This window comes from Leuciscus leuciscus, assembly GCF_965113295.1.
Source record: "Leuciscus leuciscus genome assembly, chromosome: 3".
NCBI classification, from domain to species: Eukaryota; Metazoa; Chordata; class Actinopteri; order Cypriniformes; family Leuciscidae; genus Leuciscus; species Leuciscus leuciscus.
This window is the reverse complement of record NC_138727.1, coordinates 58,734,682-58,749,834: the sequence shown is the minus strand read 5'-3', so window position 1 is coordinate 58,749,834 and position 15,153 is coordinate 58,734,682. Positions and strand designations below refer to the sequence as shown.

Here is a 15,153-nt window from a genome sequence, read left to right as displayed (position 1 = left end):
ATGCTGGGGGGTACGGGACCTCTTGGCTGGCCGGGTTGGTGATGATGGCTGCTGTGTAGGTGGGGGTGCTGGTTGATGCTGGGGGATACGGGACCTCTTGGCTGGCTGGGTTGGTGATGATGGTTGCTGTGTAGGTGGGGGTGCTGGTTGATGCTGGGGGTACGGGACCTCTTGGCTGGCTGGGTTGGTGATGATGGTTGCTGTGTAGGTGGGGGTGCTGGTTGATGCTGGGGGTACGGGACCTCTTGGCTGGCCGGGTTGGTGATGATGGTTGCTGTGTAGGTGGGGGTGCTGGTTGATGCTGGGGGGTACGGGACCTCTTGGCTGGCCGGGTTGGTGATGATGGCTGCTGTGTAGGTGGGGGTGCTGGTTGATGCTGGGGGGTACGGGACCTCTTGGCTGGCTGAGTTGGTGATGATGGTTGCTGTGTAGGTGGGGGTGCTGGTTGATGCTGGGGGGTACGGGACCTCTTGGCTGGCCTGGTTGGTGATGATGGCTGCTGTGTAGGTGGGGGTGCTGGTTGATGCTGGGGGTTACGGGACCTCTTGGCTGGCCGGGTTGGTGATGATGGCTGCTGTGTAGGTGGGGGTGCTGGTTGATGCTGGGGGGTACGGGACCTCTTGGCTGGCTGGGTTGGTGATGATGGTTGCTGTGTAGGTGGGGGTGCTGGTTGATGCTGGGGGTTACGGGACCTCTTGGCTGGCCGGGTTGGTGATGATGGCTGCTGTGTAGGTGGGGGTGCTGGTTGATGCTGGGGGTTACGGGACCTCTTGGCTGGCCGGGTTGGTGATGATGGCTGCTGTGTAGGTGGGGGTGCTGGTTGATGCTGGGGGGTACGGGACCTCTTGGCTGGCTGGGCTGGTGATGATGGTTGCTGTGTAGGTGGGGGTGCTGGTTGATGCTGGGGGGTACGGGACCTCTTGGCTGGCCGGGTTGGTGATGATGGTTGCTGTGTAGGTGGGGGTGCTGGTTGATGCTGGGGGGTACGGGACCTCTTGGCTGGCCGGGTTGGTGATGATGGTTGCTGTGTAGGTGGGGGTGCTGGTTGATGCTGGGGGGTACGGGACCTCTTGGCTGGCCGGGTTGGTGATGATGGTTGCTGTGTAGGTGGGGGTGCTGGTTGATGCTGGGGGGTACGGGACCTCTTGGCTGGCTGGGTTGGTGATGATGGTTGCTGTGTAGGTGGGGGTGCTGGTTGATGCTGGGGGGTACGGGACCTTTTGGCTGGCCGGGTTGGTGATGATGGCTGCTGTGTAGGTGGGGGTGCTGGTTGATGCTGGGGGATACGGGACCTCTTGGCAGGCCGGGTTGGTGATGATGGTTGCTGTGTACAGATGGTGGACAACCAGAATGCCTATTACCGCCGCGCCAGCTGCCGCGGCGAAATCACCGCGGTAAAAATAAACCAGCCGCATTTCAAAGTCGTTCCCAAAATGACCGCCAGGTGGCGCAAAGGGACATTGTGCAAAACAGCAGCAATTGCTGTATTTTAAAATGTAAGTGGGTTAAATATAAAACCCTAAGCCTAATAGGCATATTTTTCACATATATAAATAGGCCTATTAGGCTACAACAGAATAGAACCAAAGATTTTAGAACTGAAAAAATAGAATCAAAAGTTAAAAATAGAGACGATATTAGGAGCAATGACGCTGAATATTTTTACTATTCTATTGAGGAATTAGATAAATGAAGAGCTCTCGTGAGCGATACAATTGCATAGTAATTTATAGTGATTTCAAAAGCAGTCCTTAAAAAAATAATAATACATGGAGAAGTTAGGCATAATTTTTGAGAGATTACGCGGAACGCGTTTTAGTTAAGATCCTAGATTCACTGCCCTTAATGTATATAGGCTAGGCTACTGCTTTAAAAAAATGTCACAACGCGTTTTGAGATTGTTTTGAATTAAACATTGAAGTTTAAAATGTAGTGTTTTGGCACACCAGGCCGAGTGGCGTTACGCATTGTTCAAAAATCTGGTTTTATTCTGGCATGTTGAATTGGCGTTAGAATTTTTTTTTAGATTTAGATTTTAGATTTCGTTAGATTTATTTTTCTCATAACAGCTAAACTAACTTAATATATGCCTTGTCTTAATATGACCTACTTAATATAGGCAATAGGCATATAATAGCCTATATAATAAATTAGCAAAACTTGCCCACTAAATATTTAATTTTCAATTATTTTAATTATCACAATTAAAGTTTTCATTTTATTCAATTGAACAAGCGCAACAATCAGCATTTAATCAAATATTCTAAAAGATGTATTATTAATAATAATGTTATTTCAACATAATATTTCGTTTTTTCGACATAATATGTGTGCGTGCAACAAGCAAGATGTGTATTTGTAAATCCGGTGATGCGTGCATTGATTTTTATCAATAAACTAGTGTTTTCTGACAGTGTCGACTGCAAAGATGAAGTTGACGATCGCCATATTTGTAGTGAACGCACCTAGAGAGAAATGCACATAAAGACATAATCAGAGAGTAGCCTTTTTCTTTTCGTTTTGAATTATTTCGTTTGAAGAAGACATTTCAAGCTTTGTGTATTTGATGTATTTATCATGTCTGTGTGAGGCATACGCTGAGTTTCGTTAAGTTAGGAGGATGAGATGCGCTCCAGCTGACGTGCAATGCAAGTGACCGCGCGGGCGCCTCCATGATTAGTGTCTGTTATATTTGCTTCTCTTACTTATTCAATCCAGCAATTGGTAGATGAAAAATTGATTAAAATTAAGATACAATTTATAGAAAACGAAATTCACTTTAAAGAAAGGTTTTCTACTAAACAAAACTTAATGAAGTGGTCAAAATCATGTCTGACCCACTCCATATCCATCTCTCGATATAATGCATCCTATCTTACTCGTGCTGTTCACTTTTCATATTCAACATAGATGGAAAAAAATAACATTATAATATTTTAACAAATATGATACTAAATGAGATTATTTAATGGCTACAACAGTATAGTAGGCCTATAGACTCTATTTGTACAAATTGCTGCACATTAATTTACATTAAATTACCTTAAAAAGACACCTTAAATAACTTGCGTTCGCAGCAAGCACAAGTTGTAATTTTTGCTGTGCACTTGCATATTAGTATCAGCTGGGAAGGAAATATAGAGACCAGACCTCTTGGAACTTTAATTGAATACATAGCGTTGGTAAAGCATACTGAAATTACATCCCTACAAATGTATTAGGCCCTACTGAAAATAAATGTATCGAATTTAAGCAAAGTAGCCTAAATGTTAAGACTGTAAGCCCTTTGCTTTTTTACGTAGCCTATAAAGGATTCTTATAGCCGACTTTGTGTTAATATAATTTGTAGAGATTTTTTGTTAACTCAAACATTAACACTGAAATAAATGAAACTAAATTATTGTAAATTTTTTGGCACACCACGACGAGTGGCGCTATGCATTGTTCTAAAGCCAGGTTTTATTCTAGCATGTTGAATTAGTGTTCGACAAACGCGGCGGCGCGTTCTTTTGAATGAAGAGCGCTTCTCGCTCGTGTGAGCGAACACACACTGGAACGTTAGGCCACGTCGCAACGAGTGAATCGTGGCAGAGTGGTTGAACTTACGTTACTATCATTTAGATGACACGGTTTCGAATCCCGACTACTGATATTTGTATATTAGCCTATTAATGCATTTTATAGTCTATTGTTGATGCAGAGAGATTTGTCTTCTAAAACATATAGTTTTTTGCTTATAGCCTATTTACAAAATAAAATCACCATGCATTTCCATTTTACACTAAGGAACAAATATTATACAATGACTTTACTTCTGTAGCCTATAATAATTCCAATCGTAATTTCAAAAGCAGTTCTGTTAAAAAAAATGTATATATAGGCCTATAATTATGTATATATAATTATAATTATAATTATATAATTATATATATATAGGCTATATGACGTTTAAACGACAAACAATAAAATCAAAACCAGTATTCTGTTGCGTTCATGGTTCCAGTGGCAGTAATGCATCCACGCCTTTTCAAAATGTCACAAAGCGTTTTGAGATTGTTTTGAATGAAATATTGAAGTTTATAATTAAGTGTTTTGGCACACCACGACGAGTGGCAAACTCTTTGTTTTGTTTTGCAAACTCAGCTAGCCTGTGGGGGGTTTGGAGAAGGCAATAGTTGCTTTATCGTGGGGGTGCAGGACAGAGGTGTTAATGTTCCGTCTTTCATATGGAGAGTGTCGGAGCCAGCCTGAGCCTGATGAGCAGGCAAAGGCAAAATTCTTTTAAGGATTAATCTCAAAATCTCCAAAAGTCCATATGTAGGCCCTATATCTTATTAAATTATAAATATTGTAGTTTTATTGATTGTATTTAAAGGTTTTCTACACACAATTTCAATTTAGCAGATACAGAGCTCAGCTCTTTAATTCGCGACCCACCTCGTTTTATTGTAAGGTGAATTCAGCAAGGCATGCTTTATCTTTGAAGCAACACAGGCTATTTGTTACAGTTTTTTTCTTTCGTGATTTGTGTGGATGACACTCAGCGGCATACAGTATTATCAGCTGTATGGTGTTTTTTTTACGCTGAAATGCTTCATTTCGAGAAAGACCCGCCGCGCGCAGTGAGGGAGACCAAACTTTCTAAAACAATATCCAGCGCGAGAGAGGCAAAGAAAAACGCCGGTTCTTAATTTATGTTGCTTTGAACTTTTTTCGTTTTGTACCGTTTTAATTTTTTAATTTGGCTGCAATTTCTTTGACAATAGAAATTTTAAATGTTGCAAGAATAAGATTCTGTGTTTCTTATTTTGCATCACAAAGGGAATAAACTCTATCGATGCAACCCTGTTTAAATAAATAAACTGTCCCGACACTTTATTCGTACCTTGAAATGTGCGATGGGTTTTCAAACTTAATTAATTTTCTTTTTCTTTTACATTTTCATTGTTTATTTTTTAATTGAAAGCAATACTGTATTGAAAGTATTTTTCTGATTTGTTCGATCTGTTTTGAAAAATGTCTTCCGTTGCTATGGCCGGGTATAACTGTCAGTCATCTCAATCTCGTGAATGATTCACACACACAACAAAAATAATTTAGCAGATTAAAGACGAGCTTCATCATCTTCATTTTCTGGTGCGATCGGCTGACAGTCTTCCTTCATCAGATGTGTCGTCTTTGCAGCGGCTCAACTGGAATGTAGCAAATTTATGTTGTAATGTACAATTGATAATTAAACAAGATGATTGACTTTAATAAACAGATGCCTATTTAAGCATCAAGAACGGAAAAACATAAACACTGTCGGCTACATTGAGATTCGATCTCAGATCGTTTGAAGCTCCGAGAGGCTATTGTTAATGCAGTGACCACAGAGCTATCGCCTGAATAGCCTAGGTTTACTATTTTCTCTGTTTTAAAAGTTTGTTATATTCTTTTTATTTTTTTAACATTGGCAATTTACTGTCTCGAAAAAAAAAAAGTGTTTTTACAAGACCTTGTGCTGTTTATTATTATTATTATGTAGATGTTAATTCAGCCATTCTGTTGGATAAAAATGGTCCCTAATGTAAAATGGAAATGAATGGTAATTTTATTTTATAAATATAAAATATTTAATATAGGCTATAGGAGAAAAAAAACAATATAGTGTAGCAATATTTTAGAACTATCAAATCTCTCTGCATTAATAATAAAAAAGTAGCCCATGTTTGTTCGGGATTTGAACCCCTTGTCATCTGAATTATTGAAACGTAAGTTATAGCCTACATCTCGGCCACAAATTTGTTTTGTTTTAATTGTTTGAAATGTATGTTTACATATTTTGCTTTCGTTAATGTTAACCAATTCTGTTGTAGCATAATAGGCCTATATTTTTTCCCTAAAAGTTTGTTTTATTCTCTGCTTTGTTTGTTTATATTTTTACATATTCAATCAGTCTCATTTTTGTTCAAATAATGAAAAAAGTTTTTTTTTTTTTTTTTTTTTTACAAGATCTAGCGCCATGTTTTTTTTTTTTTTTTTGTTTTTTTTTTTTTTAAATAAACAGATAGGAAACTTACCTTTTAAAATGCCGCAGTTGCTGCTGTTTTGCCCTGTCACTTGCGCCACCCGGTATAGCCTAGTCATTTCGCGAACGACTTTGAAATTCGACTGGTTTATTTTTGCTGCGGCAGTAATAGGCATTGTGGTTGATTATTTATTAAAGAATTCAATTGATAATCATAACAACATGTAAGCCTATTTAATTCTGAATATAACAAAGAATGCTTAAACCGACATCGGTTAGTAGCCTAACTGCGAGTCCTGAAAATGTTTTAATTTTACGGTAAATTATTTAAATTTATTTCACTGTTATGTTTCAGTTAATAAATCTACAAACACATTAAAATAACACGAAGTAAATGACAAGTAACCTATTGACATAGCCTTTCTAAATTATAGAAAAACTGGGCACACAATGTTAACGTGTGTCTACTTTGTTTAAATTTAATGAATTTGAATTAGTTTAACCACAATATTTATCTTGAATTTATCTGTGACCTCAGCTCAGATTACTGCCGCGGCAGATTACGTCATAAAGAGAATAAACTGACACTTTTCAAAGTCTGTGATTACAGCGCCACTCAGCGGTAAAAGGCAGCAAATACACATCCCAATTTTGCCGCCGCGGGAACGGCGGCGGTAAAAGTCTCATTCTGGTTGTCCACCATCTGTAGGTGGAGGTGCTGGTTGATGCTGGGGGGTACGGGACCTTTTGGCTGGCCGGGTTGGTGATGATGGCTGCTGTGTAGGTGGGGGTGCTGGTTGATGCTGGGGGATACGGGACCTCTTGGCTGGCCGGGTTGGTGATGATGGTTGCTGTGTAGGTGGAGGTGCTGGTTGATGCTGGAGGATACGGGACCTCTTGGCTGGCCGGGTTGGTGATGATGGTTGCTGTGTAGGTGGGGGTGCTGGTTGATGCTGGGGGGTACGGGACCTCTTGGCTGGCCAGGCTGGTGATGATGACAACAAATATTATTGATATGATAAGCGATCGTTAGATTTAATCAGCGTGATTTACTGCAATGCTTTTTTCCCCTTAGTTGGTCAGAACAAAAGTGGATGTTACTTACTTGTTCAGATGACATTTTCCGGTGAAAACTCTTGGTCACACTTCCAAAAAGTATAATCTGTGATTCTGAATGACAGTATCCACACCGGCGCGGTGACGGAGAGACACACATTCTCCTCAAAACATTTACTTTGACCGCACTCCCTCCCATTACATCACTTCCGGTTTGGCGGTTTTCAAATGCGGAAGTAAAATTTTCTCACAAAAACGTCTCCAGAAGCCTAAATAGCATTTTATAAGTATATGTTTATATTTAAATCTAGTTCCTACATTATTTTTCAATACATTGGCTCACTGGGTACTCTAACCTGCAATATGCCCTATGTCATATACAGTATGTCTCGGCTTTTCCTTGTGTGTGAATAAAACTTCAACAGAATCATTTTTTTCTTTTTTTTTCTTAAAAATGAAACTGCTCTCATGATTTACTTTTATCTTTGATATTTACAGTAAATGTGCAAATTACTACATGGTCTATTATTTTAGCCGCTAAATAAATGTTATTGAAATTTAAACTTTTTTTATTGTCATGGAAAGCTTGTACAATAGAACTAAAACATGCATGTATGCAACAGCATCTCAGTGACAGTTGCTTTTAGGGGCCTTAAAAACAATCTGTGCCATACGTTTGTGGCGAGCAGGACGAGGCAGAGGGCCGTGACAGAACGAGATTGCTGATGAGCAACACTTGCGCAACACACCGGTCTCGTATCTCTCAAGGAGGAGGGGAAGCATAAAAGGAGGAGCGATGACAATAAAGGACGAGAGAGGACCAGGCCTGGATTTTATGTTGTGTTTTGATTGTTTTATTATCTGTGGGCGGCAGTCGTCCGTGAGGGGCACAGACACATAATAAAACATAAACAAAACACAACATAAAATCCAGGCCTGGTCATCTCTTGTCCTTCACTGTGGTCGCTCCTCCTTTTATCAGCAATCACGCCACCAGCCTCGTCCTGTTTGTCACAATCAAAATGCAAACGTGCTGCAAATATTCACAACACAACCAAATACAGAAACACACTGCAAATACTCACAACGCAACCAAATACAGAAATGCTTGCAAATACTCACAACACAACCAAATACAGAAACACGCTGCAAATACTCATAATGCAACCAAATACAGAAATGCTTGTGAATACTCACAATGCAACCAAATACAGAAACAGCTACAAATACTCACAATGCAACCAAATACAGAAACACGCTACAAATACTCACAACACAACCAAATACAGAAACACACTGTAAAGACTCACAACGCAACCAAATACAGAAACACACTGCAAATACTCACAACGCAACCAAATACAGAAATGCTTGTGAATACTCACAACACATCCAAATACAGAAACACGCTGCAAAAACTCACAACGCAACCAAATACAGAAATGCTTGTGAATACTCACAATGCAACCAAATACAGAAACAGCTACAAATACTCACAATGCAACCAAATACAGAATTGTGCTGCAAATACTCACAACGCAACTAAATACAGAAATACTTGTGAATACTCACAACGCAACCAGATACAGAAATTCCATTTGCAGCATGTGTTGTCAAAATAATGAAGTGTTGAAAAATTAATGTTTTCTTAATTTTCTGTTTTTTTATTTTATTTTATTGTATTTTTTATTTACATGTGTTTTATTCAGTTGTAGCACGTTGAGCTCTCTCGGCGAACGTAATATTGGCCAATTTGACACGAACTCTGATTCAAAACAAAACCCTGATTCAAAACAAAAGGTTGAATGGCTTGTGTACCTTTTTATAATTGAATGTGTTATTTAAAAAGGAATAAAGATAAAACCCTTTAATAAACTGCTATATACTGTATATTCCGACATGATTTACTCACACAAGTACTTTGATAAAGCAACAGCTCACAGTGGTAAACTCATTCATTAATGAACATAAACCATTACTTTCTACAAAAGCAATGAGAAACATCACTTCCCTGCAGAATGGAAAGTCTGTCTTAGGTGTGTTCACACACAAAGTTCTTCATTTTCATTGGTAGTTGTGATGTGGACATCTTCAATGAAGCAACAAAAGTTGAGTAAAGTTTAACTTGTGCTTCATCTTAGCGTGGTGTCTTGGCATGCATTGTTATTGTTAAGGAAGACACATTTGCTCAGATGTGCTAAAAAAAAACACATGAAAAAAGTACAACTACAATAGTATAAATAATCGTTCTCACAAATTTTTTAAAATGTGATTACTGTTGGTGAGATTGCTCATATAATATAGATTGAAAATAATGAATGTAAGGACTGTTTAGTATCTAAGACTTGAAGAGCTACTGAAGAGTCAGATTCTCATATTCAGAAGAGCCGGACTGGTGAACAGCAGGTCTGGGATGGACAGACTGTGTGAAAGACTCATTGATTATTATCTGACTTTTGAATGAACAAACTGTTTTGCACATGTACTTTTTGACATTTCTCTTACTGTGAGTGTGTTGTAGAGGTCAGATGATCTGGACTTGAGCTCAAGAGCTGCATATGAGCCTGCACTGGGATCATCGTTCTACAGGGAAACAGAGAGAAGGAATTTACAGCACAAAAAAGAAGAAGAGATTTTAAACATTGTGAGTTCATGTCTCAATCAGAGTTTGTCAGTTTGTTGCGAGATGTTTGAGCAGTCTGATAATTTCACAACATATGATGTAAACTGACTTGATCACAAGTTGGATCAGCCATAAACAAAATCTCTAAATATACAAAAAAGCATAAAACACTTTTATTCCTTTAATGTTATTATTCTGTGGTTCTTTAATCATCTCACCTCATTTATAGCATATCTTCTGTTTATTCTTTTCTTTTGACTGTCAAAAACACAACAAAGTTATTTAATTGTTTCATATACAATTAATAATCAAATATCTTTATGAATTAGTTTAAACATATATTTATGTACTCTTTATTGATAGACTTTTATTTACATAATAAATGATAATATTATGATGATAATGATGATGATGAAGAATAATCCTCCAGATGCCGCTGTGATCACAATCACATTCCTATCAGCAACATGAGGAACTGAAAGAGGAATATCATCATGATTAACTCTCCAAACTGATGAATGATAGATATTAGAACATTATGAATTTAATTTTGAACAGTGTGTTTTTTGGTCCAACACACACACACACACACACACACACACACACACACATAGGCCGCTGTACGTGAGCTGTATCGTTCAGTTTCGTTCCACCAAGTGGGGCACTAATTTTTCTTTTGCTCAATATGTTCAACGTTAATAAAAGATATCCAAGCAAAAAGTTCTCCACGCATTATCCTGCAGTTAATGGGAAATTGTAATTTATTGGCGCACTATATTGACTGCGTATTGAGACGTCTAAAACGGTTGAGCTAGATTTTCAACCAATCAGCATCGAAAATGTAAGTAGGTCACAGCCGAAATCAAGCCAATATCACTACGCACATGTAAACAGAGGAGGACGTAAGCAGCGCATCTTCATCTAATAGCGGCGATCAAGCTCGATTAACACCCGTAAAGTGTATTCTTCATGTCGGAAAAGATGGTGGGAAAGGTCCGCAGCCCTTTACTGAAGTCCGATGGGAAAAAAATCAAGCAATGTGCGTAGGAATGGCTCAAAACGTCGGACACTACGGAGCTAACGTTAGCTATTGCTAATAAACATGTTGCCCTCCTGGACAAACTGGTCTCTGATGTCCCAACAACTACGGGTTTCACCCGGCCTGATTTTATAGGCTAGACAAAAAAAAACGCTTGACTTGTGTGTATGTGCGTGATGGGTAGGTTAAGGGGTCGCGTTAGTGTGTGTATGTGAGAGAGAGAGAGAGAGATGGGTAGGTTTAGGGGTCGGGTTAGTGTGTGTATGTGTGTGTGAGAGAGAGAGAGAGTGAGATGGGTAGGTTTAGGGGTCGGGTTAGTGTGTGTGTGTGTGTGTGTGTGTGTGTGTGTGTGAGAGAGAGAGATGGATGGATAGGTTTAGGGGTCAGGTTAGTGTGTGAGTGTGTGTGAGGAGAGAGAGATAGGCTGCTGTCAGTAGCCTAAAAGAGGCCTAGAAATAGGGTTTCGTTCCACATATTTAATATCAGAAATATATAGAGATTCCTTAGGAAAAAGTTCTCCACACACAATCTTGCAGTTTTTGAGAAAAATTATGCTAAAGGTGCCCATTTTGAAAAAAAGGGAAAACATAGGGAATTTTGCACTTTCAAACCTGTTATCATATAAACCCAAAAATGCCGAATTACCACTTGAAGTACAAAATAAAATGTTGAAATTTTAAAACAGTTTGAAATGTGTGATATACCTGAAGTTGCTATCTAGGGACAGTAAACATGATAAGATTATCAAGAAAACTTCTACTGTAACATTAACATCCCAATTACTTCTCATTATGTTGTTCCAATTCAAAGGTAATATTTGAGGTAAAATCTGAATAACAAATAGAATTAAGCCAAAATATAATAACCGAGCTGCCAACTCTCACGCATTCACCGTGAGACTCACGCAATTGACAATTTTCACACGCTCTCACACCACACATCCATTCTCAGGAAAGCCATTTATTGACCATAATATAGACACGTTAGTTGGCTAGAAAAAGAGCTATAGAGAGTATTTTGCTAAATATGTGTACTATATTACATATTTATTATATTTGTACTTATATCATTAAATAAAGTTGTTATTATAATAAAAAACACATTATATTTAATTTGAGTTATTTTTAACCTTAAATAATACTACCAGCTGATAGGGCTGTCTGTGTGTAGCCTATATTTCTTGAGAAAAATGAACGCCTATCTTGTGTACCTAATATTTATCCAAATGAGTCAACATTAAATCAAATCACAAGAATTGAATTGAAATCGTGAAATTTCTTGAAGAATTTTGTAAAAAAAACAAAAAAACAAACTTAGCTTACCAGAAATTGTACCATATAAACATTGTAACATGTTGTCAAAATTCAGTTTAGTTACTAAAATGTTTTGACAATCACCAAGTTAAACTCAAAAGTGTACAAAGAAAAACACTTTCAAAAATAACACATTTAATGGTGAATTGTTAATTTGCATACACGAGCAGTAACTGCACTACATGTACATATTCACAGGAATGATTATTGTAAACAAGATTTAATTTGGATGTATTTATTTACCTACCCATCTCTCTCACACACACACTAACCCAACCCCTAAACCTACCCATCTCTCTCTCACACACACACACACACTAACCCGACCCCTAAATCTCCCTAAATCTCCCTCTCTCTCTCTCAATCTCTCTCTCTCTCTCTCTCTCTCTCTCTGTCTCTCTCTCTCTCTGTCTCTCTCTCTCTCTCTGTCTCTCTCTCTCTCTCTCTCTCTCTCTCTCTCTCTCTGTCTCTCTCTCTCTCTCTCTCTCTCTCTCTCTCTCTCTCTCTCTCTCTCTCTCTCATACACACACTAACCCGACCCCTTAACCTACCCATCACGCACATACACACAAGTCAAGCGTTTTTTTTTTGGTCTAGCCTATAAAACGCCGATAGCAGGCCGGGTGAAACCCGTAGTTGTTGGGACATCAGAGACCAGTTTGTCCAGGAGGGCAACATGTTTATTAGCAATAGCTAACGTTAGCACCGTAGTGTCCGACGTTTTGAGCCATTCCTACGCACATTGCTTGATTTTTTTCCCATCGGACTTCAGTAAAGGGCTGCGGACCTTTCCCACCATCTTTTCCGACATGAAGAATACACTTTACGGGTGTTAATCGAGCTTGATCGCCGCTATCAGATGAAGATGCGCTGCTTACGTCCTCCTCTGTTTACATGTGCGTAGTGATATTGGCTTGATTTCGGCTGTGACCTACTTACATTTTCGATGCTGATTGGTTGAAAATCTAGCTCAACCGTTTTAGACGTCTCAATACGCAGTCAATATAGTGCGCCAATAAATTACAATTTCTCATTAACTGCAGGATAATGCGTGGAGAACTTTTTGCTTGGATACCATTTATTAACGTTGAACATATTGAGCAAAAAAGAAATATTAGTGCCCCACTTGGTGGAACGAAACCCTATTTCTAGGCCTCTTTTAGGCTATTGACAGCGGCCTAACACACACACACACACACACACACACACACAAACATTATATATATATATATATATATATATATATATACTGAAAATAAACTGATTGTTGAAACCTCAGGTCTTGTCTCTTGTTACCTGACGGTGGAAAGGAAAAATCAGCCTGAATTTGGTTATTATCAGGTGAAGAAATAACCAGAGATAAAGCATATTAAAGGCTGAAGAGATGTTGAGAAGAAAGAGATGAAGTACCTGTTGAGGAGATCTGATGATCTGTGACGCTGCTGGATGGATTCATTTCTGATTCTCTTGTGACTGAAAATGAGCTGATTGTTGAAACCTCAGTGGTCTTGTTATCTGAAGGTGGAAATAAAAGATTGACCTGAAATGTCCCATTTCCATGTATATTTCTGCAATAAATGTGTCACATTATTCACTTACTCTCCTTAACCAGCAACAAAATCTCTGAAAAGTCATCAAGCAAAGTCAAAGACAAAGACACAGTCCTCTCCACACCACACCAGTATTGGCCTTCATCCTCTGTTCTCAGATCAGTGATGGTGACGGTGAAAACTCTGGTCGTCGTGTCGTCAGTCAGAGAGAATCTCTCGTCTTTAGCTGGAGATCTTGATGCAACTATGATTTTTTTACTTAACAATGAACACTCCCCTTTACAGAAATACTTTGAATTTGACTCATATCCAGATTCATATGAGCATCTGATGTCAACTCTCTCTCCTCTGTATCCAGTAATTGTCTGTGAAGCTCCAACAACAACAGCTGAAAACAAGCTGAAAACTGAGCAAGAGACACAAGCAGGCCAGAATAATAACTTACAAATATCATCCATATGAGTCTGATGATCATGTGATAACAGAGGAAAAACAAGAGAAGATGTCAAACTCTGTGTAAAAGAGCTGAGAGTCTCAAACTCACCTGTACAGATGCTGGAAAAGAGCAGCAGGACGTCCAACATGATGAAATTTGACAAGCGTTTCGCTTAAATAAAAGACCAACTTCTGTGTGACAAACGTTACTGTCATTCTCTTCCGTACTGAATAAACGACATGCAGTATTAGCAACTAATATCAACATTTCCTTCCCCTTCTGTCTCTCTACACAGGATCTTAAAAGAGCTCATATGTGATGTTTCACTATACAGTAGTTACAGGTCAGTCGTGAGACAGTGTTCCTCTCGTGTCCAGCAGTAAACTCACGACAATCACCTCAAATATGGATTTAAAAATACATGCATTGTTTTTTCCACACTTGATAAAACTGCATGCACTGAATATAATATTTGTAGATCTCTTTTGTTTGAATACGATATATTTCATGACATTGGAGTGTCCAACCCATGCTAGTAGATGTCATAATAACCCATTAGTGAGGATGCGAAACGTTTCTTTTCTTGTGATATCATCATCCAATCAGTGGCATCATAAAGTCATTGTCCTGATAAGCCAACATGCTAATTAGTGAACATCACTCTTTACTGTATGGTTACTGTCACCCACTGACTGAGTTTACGACTTTAATAGTGTTGGGTCCGAGTCCACCTTTGTCGAGTCCAAGTCCTTACCAATCAAGTCCGAGTTCAAGTTCGAGTCCAAAGGGCGCTGAGTCGGACTTGAGTCCGAGTCCTTAACATCCAAGTCTGAGTCGAGTCCGGCCGAGTCAACAAAGAATTAAATTATTTGAAATTGACCTTTCACAAATATGGGGCGCCATTTGTAAAGCGGCTCACGCTGAAAATAACAGCAACATTTTGTCACATTTAGCCTCAAACAATGTTTAAAAAACTGGTATGAATTTTTGACGGTCACTTTTTTAGCACATTTACAACAATATTTGTCAATTTAGAGATATTTTAAATAGTTAAATCTAAATATTAAATGTTACACCTAAATGTTAAATGTTAAATCTAAATGCTAAATCTAAATCACCCCTCGTG

General features: G+C 38.7%; 1 protein-coding gene across 6 annotated transcripts in view; it reads right to left on the bottom strand.

The window, feature by feature from the left end:
- LOC309493759 (uncharacterized protein) overlaps nt 1–15,153 on the bottom strand; it is a 41,048-nt gene that overhangs the window by 20,684 nt on the left and 5,211 nt on the right. For 2 of the 6 annotated variants that reach the window (XM_082162985.1, XM_082162989.1), the window contains exons 1-3: nt 14,136–14,190; nt 13,641–13,997; nt 13,452–13,556 (exon numbers count right to left, since the gene is read on the bottom strand). The exons of 1 other annotated variant lie outside the window; for it this stretch is intronic. In XM_082162985.1, coding sequence (XP_082019111.1) covers nt 13,452–13,556; nt 13,641–13,997; nt 14,136–14,175 — 502 coding nt within the window. In that variant the 5' untranslated portion in view covers nt 14,176–14,190. Of the gene's footprint in view, nt 1–13,451; nt 13,557–13,640; nt 13,998–14,135; nt 14,236–15,153 lie in introns of those variants that run through there. 3 more of the 6 variants (XM_082162987.1, XM_082162986.1, XM_082162988.1) reach the window with 3 other exon arrangements.